The following is a 17,647-nucleotide window of genomic DNA, read 5'->3' on the forward strand; positions in this document are numbered from 1 at the left end:
TATTTTTTAACTCCAAATTAATTAATATAAGAAAAATAATTATTATATAAATAAACTAAATTAAATACGACTCGATTATTTAAAAAATAATAATACATTTATTTTACATCAAATTGCAAACATTCACAAAACAGAAAATTACATGCATAAATCGAGATAATTATAAACTACAAATATAATTAAACACTAATATTTCGAATTAGAATATTCCTCCCATAAATGATCAATAAGAGCATCTCGAAGAGCATAGTGAGCCGATCTATCTTTGATTTGACGATGGCGTGCAAAAAACTCTTGGAATCGGGCATGTTCATCATTTACCATTTAAACTTCTGGCATGTTCATCATTTACCATTTCATCATTGTAGTAGAATAAAAATGTGTGTATGTTTATTGTTTGCTTTTGTGTGTGTGTGTTTTTTTTTTGTTTTGTGTTTGTTTGTTTTAAATTATCGGTACTATGTTTTTTAATGACGGTCTATTTTCTTAATGTTTTAATGTATTGCATGTTTATTTCAAGTTAATTATTATTATTATTTGTTCTCCACGATTTAATTTAGTTGTTATTATTATTATTATTATTATTATTATTATTATTATTATTATTATTATTTGTCTTCAATATAATTTAATTATAATAAATTACAAAACATTTAATATATTTTAAAAAACATTTTTTAATAAGAATAAAATTTAAACGAACCAAAAAATAAAAATAAAGAAATGAATTGAAATGGCATTTTCGTAATTAAGAGTATGCTCCAAATACACTCTCCATTTCTACGGTGATGTAGCCATCTCCATTTTGGTTCTCCAAAATGGAGATGGGTTGGAGCAAATTATATTCTCCAAAATGGAGATATTCTCTATTTTGGAGAAGCATTGGAGATGCCCTAAGATTATAGAATTGTAATTAACTCATTCCAAAAAACTAGCTCTTTAATATATAACTCTTGACGACTTAATCCAGCTGATGTATATGCATGAATCTTTAACATTACAATAAACTTGAATCAAATACGATATTTTTTTATGACTCGAGAATCGATGGTCTCTATTTTTTTTATGCACACCGTGTAAACTCCGAGCTAATATCATAATATGCAAATCATGCTAACCAAATAATTAAACAGCATGAACATGACATGTGCGACAAACTTATCGAAAAAAATACTAACGAGAAGAAGACTCGAACTTCTCACCGTTGACCAAACTCCACGTTCAAAATCAATCACGATATATTGCAAGAAGATTGGGTGTATTTGTGAACATATAAATTTAATTGAGAATGGAAAGGGACAGGCGATGACTTTCCCACTGGTTTCCTATTTAATTAATATCTCTTAGTCCACTCTTTCAGTTCCCCCTCATCACGTCTCTCTCTATTTCAACCAGCTTATTTCCCACTACTTCAAGATCAATAAACTGACCCTTTTTTCTTCTTTAATTTAATTTAATTTAATTTATCCTCCTTTGTTTTTTTACCATATTACATCAAGGTCAATAAACTGACCCATATGTTTTCTCTTCTTCTATATATAGTTATGTATCATTGATCGATTTGTTCGATCGAAGACAGTGGGGAAATTCCATTTCTTGATTATTATTATTATTTTTTATTCATTCATTGAATCTGATTTCATCTCAAGAATTAATCAACGTATAGAATGATGAACATACGTTATTGTGATTCAAAGGCCAAGAATTTAGTTTTGGTAGCATTGTTTGTGATTTTTAACGCGAGTTGGATTGGTGGGAGTGAGGCATTGGGGACCTTCGGGCTTGATATACACCACAGATATTCTGAGACTGTGAAGGGATTTTTGGATTTAAATGGGTTGCCGGAGAAGGATAGCCTCGAGTACTTCGCCGCCATGGCCCACCGTGACAAGTTCTTCAAGAGCCGCCACCTCCACCGCCGCAACCTGGCGGAAACAGCTCCTCCGGCATCCCCTGATCTCACTTTCTCGGCGGGAAACTCCACTTTCCAGCTTAGCTCTCTGGGATTGTGAGTCATTTATCTTTTCTTTTGTCTTGTTTTTGTTTTTACAGAGGAAATGTGTTATTATTATTAAAAATATTTTTGAGTATACAAATTTGTTGTCATGCAAGCTGCAACAATTTTGTTGGGTAAAATAATTTCCTTTTTGGCTTTTACACCATGATTTCTAACCTGTTATTTCATTGGTTTGCTTTTGAAAATGTGAACGAATAAGTATACTACACATATGCCATATGCCACGTCTGTCATAAGGAAAATCCAATTATGTATATATATAAATATTTATGCCACATGCAAGAATTCTAAAATACTAGTGACGGAGTACACGCGTTGCGTGTTTAAAATATTATATAAATATAATGTATTATATATTGAATAATTTGTTAATTTTAAAGTGCTTGTTTATTTATTTATTTTTTCAAATATAAAAAAAATTAATCACGAATGAAATTTAGTTTTAAATTGATGAATGTAGGAATACAAAAGAAAAGAATTGGAAAAACAGACCATGAAATAGGATATAAACTAGTAAAGATTTCGATTCTTTTCTTTTTCTCCTAAATAAAATGTATATTACTCATGATCTAATGCGTGATTTGTTTGCAGCTTGCACTACGCAATTGTTGGTGTAGGTACCCCGACAGTGAGCTTCATCGTAGCACTCGACACCGGCAGCGATCTCTTCTGGTTGCCGTGTGAGTGTACTAACTGTGCACGTTTCTTGAACACGACCAGAGGACCGGTACGACGACTACTAAAACTCGATTCAGTATTTAGAAATGTGTATGATGGTGTTGTGCCATTTTGATTTTCTTGTTTAGGATTCATATGTGACTGTGAGACGATGTCTATTACTGATTAATTTTGTGGTTAAACAGCTTCCTCTGAACCAATATAGTTTTAATGCATCATCAACCAGCAACCTCGTGCAGTGTAACAGCCCTTTATGTGGACTCAACAGAGGATGCTTGGTCAGGCTCAACGCTTGCGCCTACAGAGAGTCGTATCTTTCGAGCAACACGTCTTCTACGGGCGTATTGGTTGATGATTTGTTGCATTTGGCTACGACCGACGCTGTTCCACGACCCGTTCAAGCTCCGATCACATTGGGGTGGGTGCTTACTTTCACTCCATGAAGAACACTAGCTCATCATTTTGATTATTTTCTATGTACCTATATATATATATATCAAGATGTTTTGGCCTTTTGTTCTGACATTCTGTCCTTAATGGAGCCTTTTATTTCATTTCATTGTATGCTCAGGTGTGGAATTATTCAAACCGGTGATTTCTTGGCAAAAGCGGCTCCTAATGGTCTATTCGGGCTTGGGATGGACAATGTATCTGTTCCCAGCATTTTAGCCAGAAAACGGATTGTGTCGAATTCCTTTTCAATGTGTTTCAGCCCCGATGGACTTGGAAGAATCGAATTCGGCGATAAAGGGAGTCCGGATCAGAAAACAACTCCATTCAATCTTGAACAATTACAGTGAGAAACATGATGATCAATACGCATTGAATCAAAGTATTCCCATGCACCCTTTTATGCAACTTGATTGTTTTCCTATTCTTCTTCCAGCCCGAGTTATAATGTCACCGTTTCGGGGATATCCGTGGGGAAACAGGCCATTGATCTCCAGTTCACAGCAATCGTTGATACAGGCACCTCCTTTACATACCTGAATGACCCTGCTTACTCAGCTATAGCAGATAGCGTATGTTAGATTACTTTCATCACTTTTTTTATTGAAATATCTCATAATTTGCAAGTGTAATGTTTTGTTCTTTCTGTAGTTTAACTCTCAGATAACCGACTACCCACGCTACGTGCCAGCAACCCCTCTTATTTTCGATTATTGCTATCAACTTAGGTTCGATTCAGCGGCCATAATCAGTTCACCTAGCAAATTCTTTGTATTCTTACTACTAGCTCTGATTAACTTGTGTTTCTTGCCCCTGCAGTGCAACACAAGATACCTATACCTTCCCAAGGTTGAACTTTACCATGCAAGGTGGAAACCAACTCCACATTACCGAGCCAACGATCGCGCTTCCCACCAGGGTGAGGCTTGTTTTGTCTAGTCATTCCTGCATACAAGTTATATAATTGGTTCTAGGACGCGCTCTAATCGTTTCTTGCGTGCAGGAGGGTGGTTACGTGTTCTGTCTGGCTATGGTCAAGAGTGAGGATGTTAACATCATCGGACGTGAGTATCCCCGCGATTATGCACTACTTTGCTTGCCTTGTTTCCATTTTTTCACTGTGGCTAATTATATTGTTGTGTTCAGAGAATTTTATGACTGGATACCGCATAACCTTTGATCGTGAGGATATGGTTCTGGGCTGGAAAGAAGCTAACTGTAAGTTTGCTACTAGGCTCTGTTGAGTCTATGCTACAATTTTTGTTATGTTCGCGCGAACGTCTCATTTCAAAACAGAACACGTGTGGTCATTCCCGGTGGTGTAGCATAGACTTGCTCACATAAATATAGAGCATGAACATATATACTAAGTTTGAGGTATGTTTTAGGTTATGATTCAAGAAGCAACGTATCGCCCACCGTACCAGTAAACAATGGCAACAACACGCCGTCACCTCCTTCCAGCTTCGAGCCTCAACCAAGGCCTAACGGCACTCGTTCCTTTTTATCACCGCCGCCGCCGCCGCCACCACCACCACCATCAAGGTCGTTGTTTGGTAGCGCGGCTCCGAGCTCAACTTCTTTCATGGACAAATTCCTGCTGGCCATATTTTCCCTTGTTTGTCATCAGTTTCTCGTTGTTTCTTGATGGAATTCTTTAATTTATTGTATACCTTTAGTTCAATAAAAACCACAGAATGTTTGTCAATGATATTTTTGCTTTGTTTGGCTGAAATAAACAGTGATTTAAATTTTGGTGATTGTTATTTGTTACACTCGCAATTTGCCTAACTGGCAGAAGGCATATGTATAGATAATCGCACACTATTTTACTATACTACTGCTTATTTAATTTGAAAATCTAGTCTAGAATAAAAGTACGTCTTTAAAATATTGAGAAATATATAGATATCTTGTTTTGTGATTGGCTTTTCTAGTTTTCAAAAATATCCTTTTTATAACAGCTAGACAATTTGCTACTAAACAATTTAAAATAAGTATATTTATAATGAGTTGTAGAATTTGAGAACCCAATAAATGCTCAATTTTCGTAGTAATTTTTGAAAATCAATTTTCTCAAGTACTTTTTTTCCTTCAAACAATGTCATGTCATGCATTAAAAACGAAGATGGATCATTTTCATCAAAGGGAAAAAAAAATTCTTATAATAAATCGCGCACACACATATAATGCATTGTGTTTCATCTCTCAGTATTAAGATATAATCTATTAATCACTTGTGTTCGTGAGTTAACTTTTGCCAACGAAATTTTAGAATTATTAAATTTTTTTTTATAAAGTTCAAGATAACATATCATGTTTTGTTATACAGATCCATTATAGTCTATAGAGACTTAGAGAGCATGCAAAATTTGGGGGAATAACGACTTCAACAACAAACGAACAAAAAAATTCATACGAAATCATCTTCACGCTCAATTTCGTGATAATTTCGAAAATTCATTGACGTTGTTGGGACGCAAAACTATGAGCCCGTTTGGAAATAGTAGACATTTTGGAAAAAGCACTTATTTTTTTAAAAAAAGTATTTTTTTTAAAAAGTTACGTGTTTGGTTACAATAGAAGTTTTAAAAAAAGCATTTATTTAAGCCCAAATAAGTGTTTTTTTAAAAGCCAGAAATTTTGGTTTTTTGGCTTCTGCTTATGTTTTAAATTTAAAAAATATTTTTTTAACAATTATCCAAACACTAAAACTACTTCTGCTTTTTAATAAAAGCACTTTAAAAAGCTGAACTTATTTAAGTGCTTTTTTAAGCCAATAACTTTTGTTTCCAAACGGGCTCTATGACTAATTTCAAATAAAAACAGAGAAAGAGAGCTTGAATGATGGAATAAAAATTTTGGAGAATACCAAGATATATATTTTTTTATTGAATTAATAAAATGGAAAAAAAATGAGCAAAAACAAAAAAAAAATCACACAATTCATGCCTTGGAGTTGGCGCGTAGAACAGCTTTCATGAGCAAACTATCTTCCTGCAGGATGATCGAAACAGGCGAATTCCCGATTCCTCGCGCTTTGGCAAGCATGATCTCCCTCGCCAGATTCACGAACCCCTTCCGATCGATGGATCCGCATCGGCTCTCGTCGAATTTCTCGAACAAAACGTCGTAGAGGGTGGCGATCTCATCCCTCGACTGCAGCTCCAGCTCCGTCGACGACAGCTTCCCGATCCGTTTCTGAAGCTCGTCGCGCGAAAGCACGCCGTCCCCGTCGGAATCCAGCGTCTCGAATTTCTCGTTCACGCATTTCTCGAACGTCTCCGAATCGTTCACGAAATCCACAACCGTCGGGCCGTCGACAAATTCAACGCTCATTTTTCTCTCTCTCTCTCTCTGTGATTTGCAAAGATTAATTATGTGACGATAAAGGATGAAATGCCTACGTATACGCATGAATATATATATAATTCCGCGATCGGCGTTGGCGGTTACTTGGTCTTAGGCGTGGGGATTCCGCATTGCTTGGGGATTCTCTTTGCCTATAAGTTCACGCCATTGATTGTTAATAGCTCAGTGGGTTGGTGTAGCTGTTCTTCTTCTGCACGAAATATTCCTATATTTTAGTTTAGTCTTCCCAAAAATATTTTTTTAATCTTAATCGTACTTTGTTCCATATGATACCATTTTTAATTCCTAATATACTTTATTTTAAAATACGGTGAAGTCTTTTTTATTTTGTCTATGATATCAAATTTTGCTCTTAGAATGCTATCTTTGTTTTCGTTTGACAATTTCAATTTTTTTTTTCTTTTTCGCTTTTTGTAACTTGCAATGGAGATTATAAATTGGGTTACTAAGTGCATTTGAAATTACAAAATTATTCCTATACTTTATAATTTTGTAATTCCAAATACACTTTGATATTTTTATTTGTACATGTAGCATGATCCAAAAATAAAATACTAAAAACAAGAAGATATATGTCTTAGAATTAAATTTGATAATATAAAGATAAAAAAAAAATTAAAGATAAAAAATACAATTTCCCTGGTAGTAAATATAGATAACTAAGTATATACAATTTGATAACATTAACCTACAAAGTCTTAATAATATAAAAACGATGATGATATTTGACTGAAATATTCTATAGCAGCTCTCTCTAAGATGACCTCATAGGAGCTTTTTTGAATATTTAATTTATATCATATTAGGTGTATCATTATTTATTTATTTATTTTTAAAGAAAAGTATCATTGATTTGAATAGAATAGAGATTTTTTTTAATAAAAAAAAATGCAACAATTTACGGAGTTTCTAACTTTTTAAGGACAAGCATCTTTCCTTTAAACGAGGAGCCTCATATACCTACGTAGTGGAATGGAAAATTCGAACCAATGCCTCTACTAGTAATCCAAGGGCCAAAAATGGCTCTTGCAGATGGGGTTCTACAATGCACCCACATGCAAAATAAAAAATAAAAAATGGGTCATTTCTGACCTTTGGATCTACACTGAGGTTAAGTCATGGCTACATCGCAATCATACTTGTTCTTCAGAAAAGAGTGGAGAAATGCTTGTTGTGGTATTTGATTGTTCTAACTTGTAAGTGAAACTTGTGAAATCAATGATTCATGGTTAGATTAGATGACTATAGAGTGTTGTAACCAGATGATCCAGTCGGCACCGCGGAATCACGGGCCGTAACCGAAACATTGACGAAATGTGTTGACAGGAAAATGAAAATGGACTGAGAACGTGAAATTTGAAAAAAGACTGCCATGATTTTGTTTTTATTAGCGGAAAATGAGAAACATTTCCCATAAAGTTTTTAGCTTGATGAGGCTAGAATACAGAGAATAGTTACACCAGCACATCAATATTCTTACATTTCAATGGTTACTTACTAGTAAGAAGAATTGCAGTAATATCTTGCAGCAGATCATTTCACTCCAGCAATAGCATCTGCGCTTGCATACAAGTCAATGCTACCAATTTGGAACCGTGGAGTTGATTTTGCATCTCGCACCAAGATAAACCTAAACCTGCATTTATTTTTAAAATTGATGAAAATAAGTTTAAAACATCGATTACTTGACCCGTGTCAAGTCACAACAGATTCTGCGCGTCACATTTATTACCTGAAAGCATTTGCCAAGAATGTTGGCGAGCTGATCTCATATGTTTTCCGCTGGTAGCGTTTGTCAAACTCCTGTGAAGTTTGCTTATCCAGAATGTGCCAGCTAGTACCTCCGTCTGCGCTACCTTCTATGACCCTGCGAGAATAATTTGATTGATTATCAACTTCTTTTTCTTCCTTATTTGGTCAAACTACCAGACAATGGGTCTGAGGGAAACCTCAACATGTACCCTTCGGGAGGACTGAGGAGATAAATCTGGACAGCACGAATACATATGAATAGAAAACAAAATTATACATATTTATAAAGAGATGGGTCTTCCACCAAGGCCAAATCTGAAAACCTATGATGAGAAAGCAAGATTACAGCAACAGAACATACAAAAATGTCAAGCAAACAGCCTGGCCGGGACATTGAACACTTGACGAATACACATTTATAAACAATGTCATAAACTAATTCAGCAACATCATCATATGATCCTCCCTACCGCCTGTTGCTATCATAAAAGGACATCCTGTTTGCTTCTCTTCCTCAGAAAATGTAAATCAAACTAAAACAGTCCAATGTGGCAGAACTTTATAAGAGCAAATTTCAGGAGTGGTAAGTGGTAACTCCTGGATATACTGTTTGAAAGTAACATGACATGCACAAAGCACTTACTGCATGAAAACCATACACTTGTTTGCGAGTAATAAAAATTCCAATTTTTTTTATTTTATTTTATTTTTAAAAGAACAGCATACCAGTCCTTTGGATCTCTCTCTGGAGCATCATTGGCTGACATTAACTCATAAGCAACTAGCTCATGCCTCTGGTTATCAAATGTTTTATACATGATCCAACAACCTATAAGACCAAACAACTTAAGTTATTAGCTATTTGGAACATGCCAAATAAAAAACTGTGGTATTTAAAAACCTGGTGAGATATTCTTTCAAATAATTCTGATACCCTGCATGAAGGTGTGCAGGGTATCCTTGGGAGTCTTTAGAAACCCAATAGTGTGTTTTAGAACAAAAAAAAAAACTTGGCCACCTGGTGTAGGCGCCCAAGAATACCTTGCACAACTTCATGCAGGGTATCAAAATTATTCTTTCAAAGTAGGAAATCCAGAATATCCAAGGAAATGCTTCAAATACCTGTTGCACCATTTGGTTCTTCCCACTTTGACATGCGAGTTCCATCAAATGCAGATGTGGCCTGATTGATTGTCACGATAGAAATTCTCTTTTAAGAACGCTAACAAAAATTGTTGGCAATTCAGTATAGAGGAAACCACTTGGATGTTGCAAGTCAAAGCTACTTACTATTCCAAAAGGAAGTTCCTCGCCGCTTGCAAGCACAAAACCAGAACATATTCTGTTCAACTTCAAAAGTGGCCAATGTAAAGACTTGTTCAATGTTTCACAATTATTAACATTATGGATTAAATCATCCAGCGCATGAAAGATAACTGGAAGTGCCAGGGATGTTTTAACTGGATCAGAAGCTATAAATAAATCCGTAGCTCCATCAACACCCTCTTCAGTCTTCAATGAGAGGGCATCAAACAATTGACCAAAAGAGGGAATCATCTTACAGAACAATGAATTAGCTGACAATGGATTTATCTTAGTTCTCCTGATTCTGAAAGAGGAGTTCTTCAGACTAACCAAAATTCTTCTGAATATTTCAAGGATTTCAGTTGCCCTACGTGTGTTAGACGCATGCTCAGCTAATTGATAAATAACCGGTGAAAATGCATTGTATATCTTTGTCACATGCTCATCTACACACTTACGAACTGGACAAGACGAAGAACTTATGGAACAATGGTTGTCAGAGCCAAATTCTGCTCTTGATAGGCGCCAAGATTTATCCCCACTTTGTCTTCCAGGAAGTGAGACTGACGCATCATCTATAGAAAACAAGTTCCTCTCAAGTTCTTCCGCTTCACTCTTGTCATTATCGTCAAGCTTTAAGCGCATCTCAGAAGCAAGGTTGCGACGAAGTTCTCCTGTTATGTTGCTTAAAATAGATGCCAAAGTCGGCTCAGTAGTTAGGACTCTTCTTGACAATACCTGGAATAAAGATGCACTGGAACTCAAACTCTGGACGCAGATTTTACACGGATGTATCGGGAAGATATAAGATTCAATCAAAAATCAAAAGTCGTAAAAATGTATACCTCGTGCCACTTTCTAGAGTATCGCTTGGTGACATCATAAACTCCATTTCTAGATAGGGCGATTACATAGCTTAATTTCTTGTTCCACCTTACAAATAAAGTTGAAAGATTCAGAATCTGTATGGTTCAATAATCTTCATTTAAAATTACTCAATCCAAAGATCGTTGAAACATGTATTCTATGATCCAACACCATAAAGATTCCACGAGAAGCAACTAAGAATATTTACCCTTTCTCATATAGCAGTGGATTGTCATATATTCCTTCACATGGATCAAGATGCATCCATCTGCACAAGTTTGTCTTATTTGAAACTTGAATAGAAGGAATAGCATATACAAAAACAATGAAAGGAACGATCCAATTACCTTCCCAAAAACGGTGAGAAGCACTCAGTCCAAACATGATCTGTGAAATCCAAGATCTGGAAACATCAGGAAAAAAAATAAGAGCCAAATTTCAGAAACTTCTGTTTACAATACCTCAATAAGAATTTCTTTATATAACTCAAATAGACTACATAATAATTGCAGCATTGATATAAAAGTTTGTTGACCATACAAAAAATAAGTACCAACAATGTTTAATTCAAGGAAAATTTCTAACTCACTTCACTACATTTTACATCCAAAAATTCCAAGTAAAATTCTGTACCCCACAAATCTAGCCAAACAAAATTTCCAACCAAACAAACTCAGGTCAAAATCAATTTTTTTTAAATCAATAAATAAAATATATTACTCAACCAAACACAATACAAATACACAGGGCATGGGCATACCCAAGACAAATAACATGGAAGTCAATACAAAATCAAATATTTTATTCTTAAATTACGTTTTGCTGGATTTATGTAATAATTATTGAATGATAAGCAAAATTTTAATAGAAAAGTAAATATGCTATATGCGCATCTATTTAATAGAACATAAATAACCTGATAGTTATTATCTTGCACAAAATCTTAGATTTGCTATCTTTACTTTTAAAAAATGTTTAAATGTGTCTAAACCCTTTAAAGCACACCAAATTTGGGGATTTAATGTAAAGGAGTGTGCAGCATCGAAGGGCTACGCCTAAGCTTGTGTATTTATTAAATCAAATTGAATAATTAGGAAAGAAGAACTAGTATATTGACAGATGAACCTGCTAAATCACTGTAGTCGTCTAAGCCTTAATTTAGAGAAAACCAGATTTGTTGGATAACTTTGAGTCTCTAATATACATAATGACTGAATATAATACATTTAGATGCCAGAAGAAGCACGCAACCTATGAGGCAAGTTCACATTTGAGGGACACCCCAACTCATTGAAAAACTAAAATAGGGTTCGGTTCGTATGTCATGAGTAGAAGGATCATAATAGTTAACAACAGCAATTGCGTTCAACATCAGATTCATAGTACTTAATTGTAAATTTTGATAGTCGTATTGAATCATTAGCAATCTAATTAAAATGAACCCAAAGGGAATTATAATGCCTTGTAATTGATAACTTACTTTGTATCGTCAGTGAACTCAATTAAGTTTAGAGTGGATATCAGAACTAGGAAATAGATATACTTGCTTAGGTGTTGGGCCATTCTCAAGAACTTACCAGCATGCACAAGGCTTATCCAAATAGGCTCATGAAGTTCTCTATCAAGAGAGCTTATGAGTTTCTCAAATAGAGAACTTACCAATCGAGAATCATAGCCAAACGCTCGACAATATAGTGTGAAACAATTAGCCCACTCACCACATCTCCCCTTTCTCGTTTCTAGAAGCTGCAAAAGAACAACTTTGAACAAATTTGTGAATCAAAAGCTTCTCAGAGACTGAAATATCATACCTTCAGTGGATCATTATATCTAGGGAAGCGGGTGATGCTGGAGCATGACTTGCAGCTGCAGATGTTGACAACAATGTCAAAAGGAAAAAAAATAAAAATACATCCATATGTTCAATATCAAAGTCCAATCAGTTTTGGTGAATGCTCATAAAGAGAATTCAAAGTAAAATAGTTAGAATAATAGCTTATCGTTTTCAAGAATAATCAAGGATGTTGTAGGCTGAGAGAAAAGGTCACGAAAAAATAGAAAAGAAAAGGGAATGTCAACTATATCAGGTTTGATGACTTAATTGACCAGCAACAAAACACAGTGGCGTACCATAACAAGGAAAGAAGTAAGTGTGGGCTTTAGCAAAGTAATATATGATTGGCACTTGGCAGCTGGGGCTGTCAAGTTTCTGTGGCAAACCATCACACAACTGATTAAGGACAAGGAAAAAAAAAATCACTGAGAAATACCGGTAAATTTCAACTCTAGATGCTCCGAATTGTAATTCCAAATGATTTGCAGCCCCCATTCCGTGATTGATTGTGTCATTATTGCAACTGTCACATGGAGGAGCATTTACCCACCTAGAGCCATCAAACTTGAAAATCAATGGACTCTTCTAGTCAGAAGTGGCTAATGTATTTTTCTAGTCTGAAAAATAATTTGATAAGTAACTGTCGAAGATAAACTTCTCATTGACAAGAACTATTTGACAAGGTATTAGCTCTTGCAGAATAAGTTTGCAGGGCACACTCACTACATTTAGCATAAACTATCATTTTAGCAAAAACAAGTTCCAAGGTTGCAAAATGGAAGGTCAATTCAATGTTTATATTTTATTTGTTTGTTTTTCCCTTAATACCAACTCCCAATATCACCTATTTTAATTAAAAACTGCTGTTTGTGGTTTGTTCTACTAAAAGCATATAAAACATATAGGAGATTGGACTATATCAAGACCTTTCTACTAATAAACATCATGGTAACTGAGCAAAAATTGAATTTCCTTAAACCGGCAACCAGTTTCAAGCTCGTCGAGAAAAGCTAACTTGCCTTAAAAGTTCATAAATAATGAGTAATCAATTCTTAAATTTGTTGATTGCAACTTTTTCCACTATGTGAGACGGGAAACATTTCCATGAAAAAAGATACATCATCTATTTGAAATATAGTTCGTGAAAGAACAGTTTCAGTTTATCACCAAAGATTACACTGCAAGTGCAAACGATGCTAATAAATCTAATATTTTCTTTTGTGGTAGGTATAACTATTGGTTCATTCTTTCATTGTCACACAAGAACAGAGGGCTTAGACCTGAAAGATTGCTTGAACCAGAAGAACAGCTGCAGCAGGAATGCATGATCGAGTTCATCTTTAGTAGGACTGAAGTTTCCTTCCTTAATTAAAGTAGATGGAGAACGATACCAAGTGTCAAAACGGATATAGAAACACCAAGAAAAAGGGAAAAAAAACATTTCTAAATTCCACAATAATTTTAAATTTTAGCATCATAATCCATCGAATTATACATATTTTCAAAACAATTTTCATCTCTCAAATGTCAACTATTTTTAATCCACGATGATGATATCTATTATCTACCACCGCAAATATGGATGTACTTCAGTCAAAAGTTGCGCCTAAAATATAAAGTTAGTAAACACAAATTAGTCAGTTCACCAGTCACCCAAAAATGATCAATGTAAAATTACTTTGAATTGGAAGTTTCATCTTTCTATACCTAATAGACAATAGTCCTTCACTTTGTCAACATAAAAAGGAGTGTGAGTCACATACTCATCCCTCTACCCACCATAAAAAAATAGAAAAGGCGGTCTCACCATGGTAGCCTCATATCTATTAAGTGTATAATAAAAACCTAACAACCAAAAGGAGTGTGAGACCTTCTATCATATGGATGGATTTCAAGTGTCCGACTAAGAGAGCTCTAGAAAGTCAATAGGCCATCTTCTAATACTTAAGAATGCTTTGTAATTAATCCTTGTTTAATGCTTCGAGTCTTTAATGTAACAAAGCAAGGATGTCTAACTGATTTTGAGCTACCCACAATGTTTATTTAAACACTATTCCTAATTAAAACAGTAGTCTTCACGGTTTAAATTTCAGAGCTCTATTTATTGTCTTGAGTTGAATTTCTGTCAGAAGATTCCAAAGTAGAGATTGAAGAAAGGAGAACTTACCCTAGCCAATGTAACCTCTGCTTTCTCCTCAAGTTTGTCCACAGGTACCGTCTTTCTAGCTGCCTCCTGCCGATGCAGCTCTTCATACTGTGCCAACAAAATACCAAACCATTGAAAAATTTTCCTCACAATGGCAAACAAATCACATAAGCAGTTACGCTCTAAACTTTGTTTAATGGATGTGCCATTAAACTCATTAGATACTACGAAAATAAACGACATCAACTTGCATAGCAGCAAAGCAGAACCACAAAATTTACAACTCTGTATTTTTTTTTATCAGTCCTATTACTCATCATGACAATTAAAATACGAAAAAAAGGAGATTTAAATTTTTAGAGGATAAAGATCAAATAGATAAATGGAACAAACAAGCATCTTTACCATTAAAACTTGGTCAACATAGGGACGAATCTTCTGCTCCACTTGTGCGGTATTTTCACTTGAAATAAAGCGTTGCATCATTAATGTGTCTTCTTCTGCCTGCAAAATCCATATTATTCTTTATAGTTCTTGAACAGATAAACAACTCAGTAAAACTTTTATGTGGCTCACAGAACAATTAAGAGAAAAATAAGATAGAATATATGCAGTTTATATTTCTCCAACACTTGCAGTTGATGTCGTGCTTTCCTTCCTATGCTTCGGTTGTGGCAACGCAATTTTCAACATTACCACATGATTCATGAATCAATTAGTTTAAGATTAAGACTTTAATTGAACATCAGTATTAAATTAAAAATAAATTATCCCCTAAATAGAAACAAGAAAAGGAGCATCCACTTACTTCACTGTTCAGTTTCTAATCCAAAACTAAAGGGATTCACCTAAAACAACAACCTTCTAAGGCAAGAAAGAGTCGTAGCATATAGGTAAAGGGAATGCAAAAGCATAACACGATACAGAAATTCCTCTCCAATATTCTTTTCTAATTATATCATATTTTAATCTCAAAGCAAGGTTGACTAAATTTCACTTACGCCTGTAGTATTACTTTGTTAAATGTTGTTAACATAATCTTTCACTGAGTCGACAAGGAGATACCACTTTAACCACATAATGGATGATAGGATGAAAAGTAATAATCCGATGATGAGAGCATAAATAACTAACTCAATATTAATTGCAAGAACCTGTAGCATACGGGCCAATTCTTCATCAGACATCTCGAAATCTTTAGCTGGCTTTTCCATCTCTTTGGGTTCTTTAGAGTCATCAACTGATGCCAGTCGTAACTTATCAGAAATCAAATTGAGATCAGAATCATCCAACACAGCATGATCATCGTCTCCTCCCCATATCTAAAGCCATCCATTCTCATCAATCAACAACTCCAATATGTTTAAGCTCGAGCAATACATAAAATTGCATGTTTAACATTTGAGCACAAAACACCATTTTTATATGCTCTCACACACAAAGGATTTGACTTCTATGTAGCCCTCTATTTATGATAAGAAAGTTTCCCAAAGGGAAATTCAGGTACATCGATTGATGTGCACAAGACAATATAAAGAAAATTATAAAGAGTCTGGAGCCTGAATGCGTTGCGTATAATGTAGTAAATATTTTACATCCACCTACAAAATGCTAAACTAGCTAAAACATTAAGGTTCTCTCCTGAGTCCTAATATTGCATTGGAATGGACAACCATTAACACAGGTTATAAACAAATGAGTGCAACGATAATTGGAGCCAAACCACTCCAAATTTCAATCATAATCCTTAAAAAAACACACAATACTCAATTCAAATATCAATATGATCTTGTGGTTATATAAAACTAAATAAATGATTCTTCAAATAAATTGAATATTAACGGGATTTGAAGTGTTGAACTTGAAGCAACCGGTTTCTGGCATGTGAGAAGTATGACAATCAAACAAAACAATTGAGGTATATACACTTTAACAAGGTCCCGCCAATTTCAGATGTAATTCAGAGATGGGATTTTTTTCATTCCCAAAATTATTCAGCAAAATCTATAACCTCACATTTTGGGCAGAATTAAAAAGGATAGAGAACCTTTTGATCATCCGGAGGAATGGATGTGAGAGAGAAGAGCTGGAACTTGAGAACCTGAAAATCCAATCAAACAAAAAATAATAATTTGAGATCATCAAAATTGGAAGAGACTCAAAAATCGAAGCAGGAAATGAAGAAAACAACTTCGATTCCATCATCTGTATCGTAATCTATATCGAAAGCCGAATCTCCGTGTTGAACAACAAATTTCCGAGCCACCATTTTTTGCCGATTCTTTTCTTGTCTTTAACTTCTGCACTTCTCCTTCCTGAAATTGGTCTTTCTTAACAGTGTAATAACATAAATTTTATTTTATTTTGAAAACTGTGTTTTGTTGAAAAATATATTATTATTATTAATATTATGTTGAATATTGAATGTTGAATGTTGAATGTTGAATATTAAATATTGAGTTGTAAAATGTGGAAAATTAGTATGTGATGATGTAGATGATGATGTATTTATTTTTGGATTAATCTCAAATGTGGATCTATAAATAGGTCTTCATTTGTCATGAAAAATACAATTGAGTTGAGAGAAAAATATTATAAAGTATAGAGTTTGATATATTTTGAGTTTTGGAGTTTTTACTTTTTACCATAATTTTTTACTTTTTCACAACACGTTATCAGCACGATCGCTCGAAGGTTCTCTATAATTTCCAACGCTCCAAAATACAAGAAGAAGTCAAAAATATTCAACAAGTAAGAAGTTTTATTTTACTGTTTATATATTTTTATTGTGTATATATTAATATATAATATCATGTTATGAAAAACAATAAGTTTTTTTCAAAACTTGTTATAAATTCTGGGAGGATGTTAAGACGACATTCCACGCTCCCGGTAAGGGATACGACAAGTATAAAAGACTCTAAGGTTCTTAAACAATATAATCATATTTGTATAATTTCATGTTATTATATAAAAGGTTGTCTATAACACCGATCTTATAATTAGGAATGGCAATGGGTCGGGTATGGGTAGGATATCACGTATCCATTCTCATACTCATTTATTAATCCATCCTCATACCCATACCCGTCGGGTATTCAATTTCATCCTCATCCTCATACCCGTCGAAGTATCGGATATCCATACCCTACCCATCCCCCATTTATCTATCTACCTCATACAAATACATTTGTTCAAATTTGAATTATTTTGATAAAAATATGCT

The 17,647-nt window shown here is 34.4% G+C and overlaps 3 protein-coding genes across 3 annotated transcripts; 1 reads left to right on the forward strand and 2 right to left on the reverse strand.

Annotated features, from left to right (window-relative positions):
* Window positions 1-1,392: 1,392 nt before the first annotated feature.
* On the forward strand, window positions 1,393-4,905 carry LOC140887470 (aspartyl protease family protein 1-like). The gene is made up of 10 exons (XM_073294722.1): window positions 1,393-2,008; window positions 2,609-2,744; window positions 2,881-3,113; window positions 3,267-3,491; window positions 3,582-3,717; window positions 3,797-3,873; window positions 3,965-4,064; window positions 4,149-4,209; window positions 4,292-4,363; window positions 4,534-4,905. Exons 1-10 carry the CDS (start codon window positions 1,668-1,670, stop codon window positions 4,791-4,793), a joined length of 1,641 nt encoding a protein of 546 aa, XP_073150823.1. The 5' UTR covers window positions 1,393-1,667; the 3' UTR covers window positions 4,794-4,905.
* Window positions 4,906-5,122: 217 nt separating this feature from the next.
* Window positions 5,123-6,706, reverse strand: LOC140887471 (uncharacterized). The gene has a single exon (XM_073294723.1). The coding sequence runs from the start codon at window positions 6,560-6,562 to the stop codon at window positions 6,092-6,094; it is 471 nt and encodes a 156-aa protein (XP_073150824.1). The 5' UTR covers window positions 6,563-6,706; the 3' UTR covers window positions 5,123-6,091.
* A 1,184-nt stretch (window positions 6,707-7,890) lies between these two features.
* LOC140886833 (peptide-N(4)-(N-acetyl-beta-glucosaminyl)asparagine amidase) lies at window positions 7,891-16,746 on the reverse strand. Its single transcript, XM_073293708.1, has 17 exons — window positions 16,613-16,746; window positions 16,469-16,522; window positions 15,576-15,743; window positions 14,827-14,925; window positions 14,443-14,529; window positions 13,556-13,638; window positions 12,712-12,825; window positions 12,253-12,307; window positions 12,101-12,187; window positions 10,789-10,844; window positions 10,650-10,709; window positions 10,420-10,507; window positions 9,560-10,312; window positions 9,392-9,452; window positions 8,996-9,098; window positions 8,250-8,384; window positions 7,891-8,153 (listed from the first exon to the last, which is right to left on the reverse strand). The coding sequence occupies exons 1-17, from the start codon at window positions 16,688-16,690 to the stop codon at window positions 8,051-8,053; spliced, it is 2,184 nt and encodes a 727-aa protein (XP_073149809.1). The 5' UTR covers window positions 16,691-16,746; the 3' UTR covers window positions 7,891-8,050.
* Window positions 16,747-17,647: the final 901 nt, after the last annotated feature.

The sequence above is a fragment of the Henckelia pumila genome, chromosome 3 (genome assembly GCF_033568475.1).
Source record: "Henckelia pumila isolate YLH828 chromosome 3, ASM3356847v2, whole genome shotgun sequence".
NCBI lineage: Eukaryota > Viridiplantae > Streptophyta > Magnoliopsida > Lamiales > Gesneriaceae > Henckelia > Henckelia pumila.